Source organism: Uloborus diversus, chromosome 5 (assembly GCF_026930045.1).
Source record: "Uloborus diversus isolate 005 chromosome 5, Udiv.v.3.1, whole genome shotgun sequence".
Classification (NCBI taxonomy): domain Eukaryota; kingdom Metazoa; phylum Arthropoda; class Arachnida; order Araneae; family Uloboridae; genus Uloborus; species Uloborus diversus.
In genome coordinates this window covers 159,656,103-159,671,115 of record NC_072735.1, presented here as the reverse complement: position 1 = coordinate 159,671,115, position 15,013 = coordinate 159,656,103, and the positions used below count along the sequence as shown (strand labels likewise).

Sequence of the window (15,013 nt, the reverse complement as noted above, 5' to 3'; positions counted from 1 at the left end):
CCGTCTGCCCCCCTCTAGTTACGTCCCTAAGTCGGAGTCGGTCATTTTCCCTCCGACTTCGCAGCCCTGCTTTTTAACAGGCACACAGGCAGGCAAATGCGTCAAGAGGCTCTTGGAACCAAAATGTCAGACAAGTCAGCTCCCTTCTTCCATGCTGGGCTAAGGTTTGGCAACCCCGCCAAGACACTTGCCCGTCAAGGACCAAAGAACAAGCGAAAGGGGCGTGCGCGAGAGTGAGTGAAGAAGATAGTGGGGGGTGGGGGGTCTTCGGAGAAAGTTTGGAGAGCAAAAAAAGAATCTCAGACACACACTCGAACTCGACAGTCGTGGATCAGGATCGTGAGGAAATGGAGGTGCGGCTTTTAATAACGGTTCTCTTGGTAGCGTGCTTTCGTAGTTCCGTGGCGGTCACGGGGTCTTGCAGGGCGGCCAATTTGTGCTGTGTCGGAAGAGACCCTAGCTGTGCTGTGCACAGTCACCTCATATCCAGCAACAGTCTCCATTCCGATATCCAGGCCAACGATCAGGACAGACCATGCTATTGCGATCATGCCTGTGTCAAAGTGGGGGACTGTTGTCCCGACTATCAACGAGCATGTGGAGGTGAGTGAAATTTAATGTTAAAATGCAGTTGGGGGGAGGGGGAGGGTCAACGGTGCTGGATCTACTATTTTTCCGGACCGGTGCTAAAATACAAAAACTGCCGTTCTTACTCGTCCCCCATCAAGTTTTATTTCGAGTTTCAACGAATAAAACACATAAATAGGGTGAAAAAGTCACCGCCCCTGCCAATTTCGCTGAAATTTTCGGAGTACCTTTCTTTCAGAACCGCAAAGGTTTGCAGACCAGTTCGAAAAAAATCCGATAAATAGTTCCTTTTTTAATCCAATTTAGGTCCAATTTTCACTTAAATTCTCAAATATGGGTGTAAAAAATTACATTCACATACTAATATTATGTATCGTTGTAAAGGGTAGAATTTTCCGCGTTCTACGCAATTTGTTTCAATGCTTTAACTAATTACGGCGGGAGTTACCCCCGTTTTTAACTCGATTTTTTTTAGGCTAAGCTGATATTTCGGCACTACTTTCGTCATTAAATCTATCACTAAAGAATGAATTAATGGTCCCACAGTTTTCTTCTTGACACCTTTGGAAAAACGACATTTTAAACTCAAGATCTATCGCTACCTATGGACGTAAAACTAAGCTTCTATCTCCAAAGGAAAAACGTTACAAACCTTTTAAAATAAAGTTCGGAAAATCTCATCTCTATTCAAGTTGTTGACCATTTTATTTTGCGTTTAGTACACGGTTGCACATTTTTAATCCATCCTTTCTCCTTTTCATTTCTTAAACTTATTTTATTTCGTGTTTCCATGGTTACGCTTTTTAAATCCATCGTTTTTTCCTCATTAATATTTTAATTTCTGTCGTCATTATTCGGAGGGGAAATTTTGCGTGATGTTTTTTTTTCTTTTACTTAAGCCTAATTGTTGAACATACGTCACTCTCACTAGACAAAACTTTTATTTTCAAGGTAGACCGGGCAAAGCTTGGGCAATGCAGTTAGTGTTGGTATATTATTCTACATTAATTATTTTTTTAAAAAAAAAGTTTAGATCTGCTGTTTTTTTTTTTTTTGTAGTGAGTCAAAATAAATAACCATAGTAACTAAAAAATGTCGACCAAAATAAATAAATAAATAAATGAATGAAATAAAAATGTTTTTATACTACAAGCAGTTTTCTTAAAATTGTTGAAGTCCCGTTTTGAGAAAATAAACAAGTGGTCGCTATTTCTATGTATAATAGCCCCTCTGCCCAAGCCCAATATATCTCATTCAAAATTACGTGCTTTTCCAAAAAGTGTTTTCACATCTCATAATTATATTTACCTATTCACTTTTAAAATTTCTCATTGAAAATAATTTGGGCCTAACTTTAGTTCTCTCCCCCCCCCCTTTTTTTCCATATTGAACAAATGTAGTTGATTTAAAAAAAATTCCTGTGAAAAACATTAGAAATTACCGAAATATAAATCTTGTGGAAGAATAATTTTGTAGCCATTTTTATTATAGCTAATGGTTTTCTTTTGAATGTGTTTTGTTCTGAAATAACAGCAGTCTACAAAAAAAAAAAAAAAAAAAAGATTAATTTGAATTCTAAAACTTTGAATTCAAGTTATGTTTTTCGCAATCACGAGTTGCGACAGGACCCTACTCATTGGAGAAATTGTATCGAGAAAAGGCTCCTGTACCTCCAAGCCTGCCCCTCCTCTTGGGCGGTTACGTGTGCGTAGTTGTGTATGTGTAGGCTTGTGTGTGTGCGTAGACCTGTGTGTATGCACGTTGGCGTGTATGTGTGTAAAGGCGCGTGTGTGGATGTGTGTGTCTGGGACATGGACGCTACCGACCAGGAGCAGCGGCTACCGTGAGGAGTCGCGCCTGCAAAGGACGGTGGAGTTGAAAGAGGAACCGGACATCAAGGACGGTCAAATGAAAACTATTAGCAATCGTGATTGCTCAAAAAAAAAAAAAAAAAAAAAAAAAAAAAAAAAAAAAAAACCTTTTTTCTATTCTACGGAGAAAAATACCTAATGTTAATGTAAAATGATGCGATGAATTCAAATACGCAAACAGTTTTTCGCCATCGCCCACAGGTTTTTTGTAACACACTAGACAGAAGTTTGAAAGAAATGCACAAATTCATCACATGCATGACTAATGCTAAGATAATGATTAAAAAAAAACAGCTATTGTTCTTTTCTTTCTGTATTTGACATCAGGAACATCCCTCTTAAGTGTCTAATATTAATCAGAAAGAATTTCTTCACTTTGAGAATTTGGGCCTCTCCAAAGATGTGATTTTTTAGCTTTATTTTAATAATACATAGAAATTCTGGTTTTAAGTATTCAAATTCAGCACTAGTGTTACAAAGTCTTAACAATTTTTAAAAAAAAGATCTAATATGAAAGGCCAGTAGAATAACAGGTCCAGTCTCCCCACAACCTTTTACTTCTTCTTGCCATTGCTATTCCATTCGCATAGGAGAAAACAGCATTGTATTAATAAAATTTAGCAGTTAATAAAATTTGTTTAATTTAATTTTAGGCAAGAGATAACTGTCCCATGATATGTATTGTACTAAATTTTATCTAAAAAAACTTACAAATCTCCATATGTTTTATACATTTCGACTGAATATGATAGTGATACCCAAGGCAACGTGTTTCAGTCTTGCAATAGTATAGCTTTCGAACGAGTTTCGAAAGAGTTAATACCAAGTCTTATCTGTTTGATATTAAAATACAAGAATATCCATTACAGGGTCAATGCTATTTCAGTAAATCATGTTTCTTAGAGTAAAATCTATGAATTATTTATGTTTACATTAAAATTTAAGATCACAGAAAATTATTCAATTCAGGTAGCGTATACCACAAAAATGGGGTGCCATAAAGGCTGACTACCATGACAACACTGCAGAATCAGCAAACCTGACTGTTTCTGCTTCTGAGAAAAAGAAGTGAAACAGGTTGTCCCTCCAAGACACAAGGAACGTTTAAAAATTCTTAATGTCATTCAAAATAATATTTGAAAGCTATCTCCTATTTTTGAATTCCTCATCATCATCATCATTATTGTTTTTAAGTCAAAATGTTGACAAATATCGATAGCGAAAATGTACTTTTTATGAAAAACTTCTGCCATAATCAACGAAAAAGTAGATTTATTTAGAATTAGATGAACATATTGATCACTAAAATTAAATGACTATCAGTTGCAACAACAACGTACTCTTTGCAAATTCATTAATGAGAACTACTAGCGCAGCCAGAAATACCTTCGGAACAGTTTTTTTAAATCAAAAATACACTCTGGAGGGGTTTTGTTGATGGAAAAACCTTTCGGAGGGTTTTTTAAAAATCATAAATGGAGGGTGGTTATTAATCAAAAATACCTTCTGAAATGGATTTTTTTAAATCAAAAATACCTTCTGAGAGAGAGGGAGAGAGAGAGGGGTTTTTATTTTTTGGATCAGAACAGTCCTTTCATATGGAATTTGCATTTATGTTAAAACCAATGGCTATGGGGGGTGTTTTCAACCCTCTACCTTCCTTTGCTGCGCCACTGACGACTTATAAGAACTCTTCAGAAAGCATTTAAACACGCAAAAACTGTCTCTTAAATTCTCTGAAAGATAGGTAGTCCCCCCCCCATATAGCTCACTGTCCTCTTACAGAAGAAAGGTTTCCCCATAATGGTATAGAAGAGCCCCCCTTATGCACTTCTAAACCAGTTTAGCCAAAAATTCCTCAACCACAAAGGCTTTTATGTAATTTTCAATGTAAATTTATCTCTTGCTCTATCCCATTTCGCACTGCGCCTTTGTTCATGAGTCTCGCAGAGCTTTCATTAACAGAATCGTGACTAAACTTTTGTTTTGCAGCAGAGAGGGTCACTGTTGGGGTTAATAGATTGTACTCTCATGCGCCTTCTTCGTCATAATACCTTTACTCATATGAAGGAGCTTCGTGCGATCATACGAAAACCATTTCTTTCATTTTTTAGGAAGAAAGTTTTCTGAAATATTTTTATTTACAGGGGTGCCCATTTAGAGGGGGTATTTTTAGGGGAAGGGGCGTTTTAGGGTTATTTTTCTCATTTTTTGGGGGGGGGGGGTTTGGTTTTTTGGAGTGGCGGTCTCCACAATATTAAGGAGGGTGCGTCCTTGCCCTTAAATGGGGTGGGCACCCCTGTCATTTACAACCGAATATTTGCAGAACGACTAGCAGGGTCTGAAGTAAAATAGCACACTTTGTAAACATAAATCACCATTTCCGATTAAAAATCTTTAAACTAAATTATTCACAGAATTTGCACAAAGTCATCATGCACTTCTATATCTACACCAATCTACCATATAACACAATATCACCTTTAAAGTATTGGGACACTTTCAAAAATTCACGTTTTTACGGATCGAGAAATAAGAGGCTAATCTTATATAATTAAAAACTGAGCGTATGTATCTATGAAATCATCTATGTATGCAGTCATCTATGTTCGAGTTACTTTTCTCGAACGACAGTGAACTGACCATCGAACCAGGTATCGATGGATTCATAATCTTCCCGTCTTTATGTTGCTTTTATTAAAATTTTTAGCGCGAAGAAAATCATTGAGACAAAAGATCTGTTGCCATTTTTGTTTCTCGAATATGAACAAGTCAAATTCTTGCTTTTGTTTTAAAGGCTTTTCCTGTAATCAGGGGATTTAAAATATTTACTTCTTTGTTATTTTCCCGCAATCTGCCGCAAAATTTCACTGATTCTTTTTTTTTTCTTTTTTTGTTCAAGCCCGAGTGTTGAACACGCATCACTTGACATAACTTTTATTTTCGAGGTAGACCGTGCAAAGCCGGGTGACGCAGCTAGTTGTTCTGTAACTTTTGTCACTTAATTGGTATGATTCAGCTACCACTTTCCAATGAAAAGTAAATCACCCATGAATTTAGGAGACCAGCAACAAATTGAGAAAACAACAAAAGGTTTTTGATCATCCTTCATCGCAAATAGCTGAGACTAAGCTATACATTTTTTAAATAAGTTTACTTATTATGTAAAATTTACTTTTATATTTTCGTGAAAGTATCACTTATATTTACAACTACTGGTATACCCGCACGGCTTTGCCCGTAATAGAAAATTAAAAGGTCTTTTGGTTCGCCTGTATATTTACAAATAATGTATGGTGAATTTTCTCGCCAATTGGCTTGTGCCCATGTTACGGTTCCACGTAATGATAATTTCGTAATTAACTCGTTCATCTTATGAGAATTTTGTTCTTAAAATTGGAATAGAAAAATAACCACACCGAATTTTCAAAAAATCGCTTCGAGGTGCACACCCCCATGCTACAAACTAACTTTGTGTAAATTTCATGAAAATCGGCCGAACGGTCTAGGCGCTATGCGCGTCACAGAAATCCTGACAGAGATCGTAACAGACAGAGGGACTTTCAGCTTTATTATTAGTAAAGAGTAAAGAAGATATAAGCATTAGCATTTCTTTTAGAAATGCAAAATTTATTTGAAGGTTTTTGGCTCATAACACGCAGAGTTTTCTGGCAGCCCTTACCAAATTTTCAGAATAATTGTCAGCATACGAGAGAAACATAATACAGGGTTAGCATAAAAGAATATAAAGGCCCGGTTTAAAAAAGTTGTATTTCATAAACTATTATACTTAGCACTATAAATGATTCACAAAAATAAAGATAAACTGTGAAAGTTTTTTCACTCACAAATGTTCGATATGTGTGCGTTTCGCAACATAGATTTTTTGAGTATTTCACTGCCAATTTTTCGTAATGCTACACTTATGCGATCTTTCAGTTCGTGCATTGTTGTAGGCAATGGTGGTGTGTAAACACTGTCTTTGACGACAAAAAGCATGGGGTTAGGTTTGGGGATCAGGCTGGCTAACGCATAAAGGGTAAAGCCTTGGTTTCCTAGGAGCGAACACGCCGAACGTCTGCGTCGCTCCTAGCCGAGTCGAAAACTTGATTCTTCTGCGCATGCGCGCCCGAGCTGAATCGACGTCGTGAATGGCTACGCCGGAATCCACTTGACTTGAATTCAGCGTCATGGCGACGTTGAAGACGGCGATTCGCTTCTAGGAAACCAGGGCTTAAATCATTATCTCCTGCACCGCCAATCCAGCGTTGCGGAACGTCAGTGGCGCAGCGAAGTGGGTTAGTTAAGCTCTGGGGAGTAGTCTTACCCCCAAACCCTCTATACCCCCCCCCCCCCCCAAAGGTCTTGGTTTTCGCATTGGTGCCAATCCTAAAACATTAGTTATTAGTTAATACACGTGTAAGGACGGACTGTGACCAAAAAACCTCAGGAACCAGAAGGAATTTCTGGCTGCGCTAGTGCGGAACGTACATGAGTTACTTATGTTAAAAAAACTTTCACAGTTTATCTTCATTTTTGTGTATCATTTATATTGGTAAGTGTAATAGTTTATGAAATATAAATTTTTAAAACCGGGATATTCTTTTATGCTAGCCCTGTACAAGGGTGCCCATATAGGGGGCAAGAGGGCTCAAGCCCCCCCCCCTTGAAATTAGAACTTCCTTGCTTTTAGTACTTTTTTCTTAGCAAAAATATAAAAACATTTCTTCTCCAGCCATTAATAAATAAGTTATTAAAAATCAAATTTTAATGACGATAATCTGCCCTGAAATCGGTTTCCACGTGGAAAATATCCAGCTAAAACACGGGGAAAATATTTGAGCCCCCCCCTTTCAACTTTGCATTTGGGCGCCCATGACCCTGTATAGTAAAACCTGTCTACAACGAACTGTTGTGACCTAAAAATAAAAGTCGTAATAGACAGGTTATCGTTATAGACAGTTTGATTATTCATGCTGACATTTTGCTGGGGCCAAAAAAAATATTGTTATATACAGGTTATCGTTATAAACAGTATCGTTATACGCAGGTTTCACTGTATTAAAATTTGAAATTAAAGTATTAGGGATATGTCGTTTATGAACGATCGGGTCTAATAGACTAACCCCTTAAAATGAACAGAGTGCAGTATGATCTCCTAAATATTAAACGGAATTTCTTTTGAACGGTGATATCTATTTTGTACATTTCTGTCTGTCTTATTGAATTTCTTAAATTAAAAATTCTATTTTATTGTCTTTTGATATTAGTACTTTCATTTTACACATCCAAACGAGTTTTTTGTCTTATTTTCAACTTCAAAATTTTATATTAAGATATTTGGCGATTTTTTTTTTTAATTTTTTTTCACGTTATTCTTCTTTATTAAGATTAATTTTGCAAACTTCTTTAGCATCATGTCAATTTTTGTAAATTATTAAATAACATTTTATTACTCAATTTCGTACCATTCAGGAACCCAACCTGCGACTAAGGCGAATAATATGCCTTACGACTCCGTTACCGAGAAATAGCTTACAAAATGAAGAAGAATTGCTTTGTACATCTAAACCTAAATAAAATATTCCTTGCTTAAATTTGCATGGTTAAATTTGTAAGTGTTAGGTAGTTTTAGTCCTTTTTTTAGTAAATGACTAGCGGTACCCGAACGGCTTTGCCCGTAACAGAAAAATTAAAAGGTCTTTTGGTTCGCCTGTATATTTACAAAAATTTTTTGGTGAATTTTCTCGCCAATTGGCTTGTACCCATGTTACGGTTCCACGTTATGATAATTTCGTATCTCGCCAATTGACTTGTGCCCATGTTACGGTTCCACGTTATGATAATTTCGTAATTTACTCGTCCATTTTATGATAATTTTGTTTTTAAAATTGGAATAGAAAAAGAACCACATCGAATTTTCGAAAAATCGCTTCGAGGTGCACATCCCCATGCTACAAACTAACTTTGTGCCAAATTTCACGAAAATCGGCAGAATGGTCTAGGCGCTATGCGCGTCACAGAGATCCTGACAGACAGAGAGAGATCCGGACAGACAGAGAGAGAGAGAGATCAGGACAGAGAGACTTTCAGCTTTATTATTAGTAAAGAATATAACGAAACCAATGAGCATTTTCAGCGCAAGTGAGTATAAGTCTTGTAGAGACCAGAGATATCAGTTGCAAATTTTTTTGATAAACGAAGTCGTTCAAATGAACGAGTTCAGTGTACGGGTCAAATACATGAACAATCTTAAGGAATGAATCATTAAAAAGAACATTTTTCACCTCTATAAAATATTGAAAATTTGATGAAATATGAAGTTTAAAGCAATCAAATTTTCAGTGCGTATGCGCGGAAGATAGCAATTTATAACCTTCATAATTTAAAACTCAAGTAGATCTTCCAATAAAATTCCATTTCAGTATCTTAAAAATTTGTAAAGATAGCGAAGATATCGGCGATCGAATGAGCCGAATTTCAAAAATTCTTGGATAAGCGACGAATCGTAAGGGATAGATAGTCGTTTGGAAATTTACAACACTTGCCTGCCTGGTTCAGTGTAATTCACGAAAAAAACATATTACTTTTGCGTCACTGAACTGGAATTTTATTATGAGTTGAGGGGTTTACTTTTGCTTTAAACGTTCATATTTCATCAAATTTTTAATGTTTCAACTTATTAGTATCGCACTTGTGTGCTGTCAAGTTTTCTGAAAGTTGTCGAGGTTTGATGGAAAACTCTGCGTGTTATGAGCCAAACACCTGCAAGCGAAATTGGTATTTTGAAAAGAAATGCAATACCTTTTGCCTTTTGGTGAATATAAGTGATATTTTTACGAAAATATAAAAACGAATTCTATGTAGCTCTTATACATATTTCCGAAATTTATATCTTATTCCCAGGTATTTGTGATGTAGGATGATCAAAAACCTTTTATTGTTTTCTTAATTTCTTGCTGGATCCCTAAATTCATGGGTGATTAACTTTTCATTGGACAATGACAGCTGGAGCATACCTTTTATGTATATTTAAGTACAAAAGTTTCAGAACAATTGATCTCTTATTTCTCGAGAAATCCATAAAAATATGAAGTTTTAAAAGTGTCCCAAAATACTTTTGGTGATATAGTGTATTTTTATTTATCTATGTGAATGTAAATAGAGCTGTATGTAGGTAAGTAGCTTGTTAAACATATATTCATGTATTTGTATGATCTTGGATTGTAAAAACGGAAAAAAAAAAGAAAAAAAAACAGAATTTATGCAGAAACAAGGTTTTTAGTTTTAATTGTTTAATGAAATAAGGACTTTTTAATGGTGTTTTGAGTTTTCTTTCAATAAAAATTATTAGAAACTGGGTGGTTCTTTGATGAAACACTACTACACTGTTTTGTCTAATTAAAAGCGGAGGTTTGATATCGTGAACTGGACACTTCGCCTCACCCTTTGCCTATCCCCAAGGCACTTCCTACTTCGGGAACCCGATTTTATAATTACTACACTCCGTAAATGTTGCTTCTCAGCCAGCGTAGTGATGTTGCGAGGAAAATAACTTATCTTCGTTATTTTATTGCTATTATGAGGTAATTTCTTTAACATGGGCAAAAGTGCAAAATAAGCTTTTTCTATTGTTTCCATACCAGCAATAATTAACAATGAATAATGATTGCAAACCAGTTGACAGGAAGACTTAAATACAGATTCTCAAAAGTGGTGCCAAGTGTTAGGCTGTATTTTTTTAATACTTTGTGACCCCCCACTTTTTTTGCGTACTATTTTTTCGCATTTAGACACATCATTACTGTTTTAGATAATTTTTAAGAGAAGAATATTTTATTACTTTCCCGATGACAATGTAAGTTTACCATAAGGTTGGGCAATCTTTTTTTTTCTCCATAGACGTGTGTATTTTTATTTAAAAGAATATTTACACAGCATTTTTTACGTCATCATTATCATTTCAATTAGGTAATAAACTTGTTTTGTTTAGCAAGTATAAGTTATTAAAAGCAACTTACGTTGAAAGTTTTACCGATAATGCGAAATACTGTTCTATAAGCTAAAAAAATAAAAAAATTAAATTAATTCGTAAATATAATTAGATTTTGTATGTATAATGCTTTTCTTTGAGGAGAAAGCTGTTTCTAGACATTTGTTTTTGTTTGCAACTTAAAATTTGGCAAAAAAAGGGCTTATCTTTCATGGATGCTCAGGGAAACTCAGCCCGCGTATTTCTTTTCAATTTTAGGTAAATTTGTGCATACTAGACAGAATTCAGACTATTTACGAATCAAAACAAGTTTTGAGGATTATCAAATAGACTTTCCAACGACAATAAAATCACGATCTAGCGAATTTTTGCTACCCAACATAGAAAAATGAAGGGTTGACCTTATTAGTCTACATGGACTTATTTGGCGCACCCACCTTAAAGCATTGATACATTCGTTTTTCGAATTGAATTCTTTCAAACGATATTAGAGCTAGAAGTGGGAGGAGGAGCAGAAAGAGAGGTCAACCGACTGGTAGACTCACCTATCACCTTTCACTCTCTCTTAATCCTACTTGAGCTTTATTACTTTTCAGAATTAACCATCTCGAGGTTTTTTCTTTTTTTGCTCAAAACATTCCTTACATGTGCACAATTTACAGTAACAGGATTAGAAGTTAAATTAATGCTTAATATATATATTAAGCACTAATTTAACTTCTATTCTTTCGTTTCATGTTTCAATTAATTTTTTAAGCATATGAAGTAAAGAGCTTTCATATAATAGTATTTAAAAGGCTAGTAAAAAATCTATTGCATTTTTTCCTTGGAAGGTTGGCAAGTATACTGAGACAAAAAATGTGGGTGAATCAGAGAAGGACTCGCATACATAGAAGAAAAAAAAAGCTAAAAGTCTTAAAGTCTGCAAAATTTTAAGAAAAGTGCCACATTGGAAGACTTGGCAAGAAATTGATGGTACCACATGATTTCACTGTCTGCATGTGGTAGAACATCCATCTGCAAAGCGTGTGTTGAAGGTGTCGTCCAAGAATCACTGAAACTCACTAAATTTGGTGACTTCTCTTAAAATTTTGGCAGCCTTTCAGACCACATGTTTCAATAACAGGGACATGATTGCAAATAATTTGTGCGTCCGGTTGAGAAATGTTGAAATTACACTGGCCTGCTTCTTTTACAGTGTCGAACTGCGAAGTGTCCGGCTGGGGTCCGTGGTCTGCGTGCAGTGTGGACTGTGGAACCGGGGTCATGAGCAGGGAACGCCACGTGATCAGGGAAGCTACAAATGGTGGCGAAGGATGTCCGGAGCTCCATCAGAAGAGAACCTGCCTAGGTAGCCGGTGTGACGGAGCAAAGCAGACGCATGTCAAGGCCAATAGAGGTGAACTTTCCACTCCCTACCACCGTTTAAACAATTTTCGCTTTATTCTTACATTTAAAATTTCCCATTGACTTTCAGAAACAGCCATGATTCTACCGGCAAGTTACTCAAGCATACGACACATAAGTGCGGAACAGGACATTCGTTCGAATCTTCGATTGAAGTACAGGAAAGATCCAGCAGAAGTGAATAGCAAACCGTAAGTATGGTTGCTTTGGTGGTGTTGTGGGAAGGTTGATGATGACACACATGCATGAGAATAACGAATCTTTAAAACTCAAAATTCCAAAAGCTCTCTTTTCTTAAAAATAGCGTATGAAAAAAAATATATAAGTTTAAAATTTAACATATAGATGTAACTTAAGTTGTTGTTGTTACAAATCTCCTATGTACCAGTAGAAATAGGTTAAGACGCCACTGGTGTATACTCCAGTGGCGCACACGGGAATTTCTCAAAGGGAGGGGGGGGGGGGTCTAGGATCGAAGGTCCACCATTCTTATATCGTACTCCAAAGGTATCCAAACATGTTTTTTTGATTTTATCGCTTGTCGGAAACAAAAACATTTTTAAAAAGATTATTGACTAACTACTTAGCATTTGTTAATCAAAATCATCATTCGAAACAATTTATGTTCACATACAATTCGATTTTGTAAGGGGAGGAAGGGAAAAAATATCTTTTATTTTTTTCATTTATTAAATCTGAAATTATTGATACCTTTGCTTAAAAGTATTTTACGTGCTACATACATAGAATTATAGTCAATCGAAAAGTTTCAAAGGCCATGGGAGGGGTTCGGACCCTCTGGACCCTTCCCTTGTGTGCGCCACTGGTATACTCTGATTAAGTCCATAACGAGCAAAGGCCTATTAGTATAAAGATCTTTGTTTGGAGAAAATCAAAAATGTGGTCGGGAGAGGTATGACTGGAACAACACTTGGGGCAGGTTGGAAAGGTCTCTTTCGTTGCCATAGGAATAAGAGAAAGTGAGATGTAAGGTGACCGCTGATTATTTGAACAAATAATAGTATGCTTACTATTATTTGTTCTATTTGTTCTTGTGTGCTGCGTTGGAGACACAGCGCGCCTTCCCTGATACCACTGGTGTACAAGTGGGGTGGTCCAAAAAGCATTATCAGACATTTTCCCCCTTCTAAATAATTCTAAATAAATCAGTGAATTAGAGATGTCTATAGTGACTCACTAGTTCTTTCATTTCTCATCTGCTGTCCCGTTTCCATAAATATCACAGTGAGAAGATATCCAGTTAAGATGCACCTCCCGAGATAAAGAAAGATGCTTTACTTTGTTAAGAATTGTCACATCTGTATCATTACACACTTTGTGGCAGTTCGATGTGTGTTGGACAGAACTTCGGTTGCCAGATGAGACCCAGAATGCCAACGAGCCACGAGGAAAGAATGAAATCAGTGCCGGATCTAAATAATTTTTCAGAGACGAGGCAAATCGTGAAACTGCTACCCTACCCACATCTTCCTTCAAGAGTTTACATCGAGTTTTAACAGGAAAACAAAAACAGAAATGGGGTTAATTTGCCGTCTGGGACAAGGGTATCCGCTTGCTCCCTGGATCCGACATTGGCTGGATGTAATTGAGTTGCACATTCATGACAATTAGCTCACATCGGAAGACAAACAAACATCAGGATTCCTCTTCCTAATTTTTAAGGAACCACTCTCGGATATGATAAAAATTCCACTACCCTACTTCCATCTGTGTACATTAGGATAGTACCTTCAGGAACAGGGCCAATTCTAGCAAGTGTGCAGCACATGCACTGCACGCGAGGGGCCAAGACAAGGGTATTTACATCTAGGTGCTATAGCCATAAAATACTTTGTTGTTGTTGTCTTGTGCCAGCTAGGCTGGCAATTTGAGTCGCGCTGCTTCCCTTTACTAATTGCATCGTAATTTGGTTTACAAGTCCGACTTCAACTGTACACATATGCCATAAGGAACCGTTTATAGAGTAGGCAACCATTTACAGCATGAAAACACATTCATACAAAGGACGGACAAGGACAGAAGAGGGAAAGTACATCCATACCCCGAGCCGGGGTTCGAACACAGGACCTTCCAATGGTCAGACCTCTCTGACCATTAAACAAGGCGGTCGGCTTTGTTGCTGTTGATTATTGATTATGGTTTTCACAGTAAGAATACAAGTAAACGCCTCAATCTAGTTCTACTTTTTTTTCATTCTAGCCGCAATAACGACAAACTACGTTATTGTTCAATGGATTGTGGCTTTTGCAATGACGACGGCCTCCCTATTCCATTATAACTTTTTAATTTTCAGTTCTCAGTAGCTGATTTACAAATAAGCTTTCATGGTATCTTTTGTTTTATTCCAGGTACTGTGTTACGTTTGAGGTAACTAAAGTGAAAAAAAGCTGTGAAGGGAATGAACTCTACCCAAAATTCACAAAAGGAGCAAGAGTTTGCGTCGTTTGTGAAACTGCTGCAATGAGAAAGCATCTTGGTTACCGTTGTCAAGGACATGGAGTGGAACACAAGTCAACAAGGTTCACGTATTTGCCATTTTCTCAGTGTCACGGACGGTGGAAGAAGTTGGAAACATCTGAAAAATGCAACTGCAATCAAAATGGGGATGCAGATTTTATATTTGTATGAAACTAGCTTTGATGAAAGTGATTTTATTGTGTACTTACTTCTTTGAATAATAGTTTTATATACTTTCTGAAATTGCTCGTTTTATTTTTCAAACCAAGTCACAGTTAGCAATTCAGAAACCTATTATAGATTCTAAGAAAGATTATATTCTTTCTTAAGTAATGCGCTGACATTCTGCCATTTCGCCATACCTGCCCTTCTCGTGAAAGGGTTTTCACATTTTTTTTTGAATCAGAAAATTAGCAGACTAGCTTAAAGGATCAATTCATTCATATACAATTAAAAAAAAAAAAAAAAAGAGATAAATTGTTTCTATTTTCACTTCAGCACTTTTTGGCACGGGAATAGGATGGCAGTTTGAGTTTACCAGGTACCAGGGTTGGAACGCCAGTTACGCGACTATTCCCGAGCCAAACATGAGAGCAAATTAAAACCTCTCTTTGTCAAGGCATCGTTCAAAATATATTTCTCTTTTCAATGAAATTCACATCAGATGTTACACATT

At 36.4% G+C, this 15,013-nt stretch overlaps 1 protein-coding gene across 1 annotated transcript; it reads left to right on the top strand.

The window, feature by feature from the left end:
• The first annotated feature begins 238 nt into the window (after positions 1-238).
• LOC129222634 (somatomedin-B and thrombospondin type-1 domain-containing protein-like) lies at positions 239-14,571 on the top strand. The gene is made up of 4 exons (XM_054857164.1): positions 239-603; positions 11,651-11,851; positions 11,930-12,050; positions 14,229-14,571. Exons 1-4 carry the CDS (start codon positions 348-350, stop codon positions 14,506-14,508), a joined length of 858 nt encoding a protein of 285 aa, XP_054713139.1. The 5' UTR covers positions 239-347; the 3' UTR covers positions 14,509-14,571.
• The last annotated feature ends 442 nt before the right edge of the window (positions 14,572-15,013 follow it).

Excerpts from the sequence above, each read along its gene's own strand:
- LOC129222634 (XM_054857164.1), top strand. The coding sequence starts at position 348 with ATGGAGGTGCGGCTTTTAATAACGGTTCTCTTGGTAGCGTGCTTTCGT. Across the intron at positions 604-11,650 it reads CTATCAACGAGCATGTGGAG|TGTCGAACTGCGAAGTGTCC; the intron begins GTGAGTGAAATT and ends CTTCTTTTACAG. Across the intron at positions 11,852-11,929 it reads GCATGTCAAGGCCAATAGAG|AAACAGCCATGATTCTACCG; the intron begins GTGAACTTTCCA and ends ATTGACTTTCAG.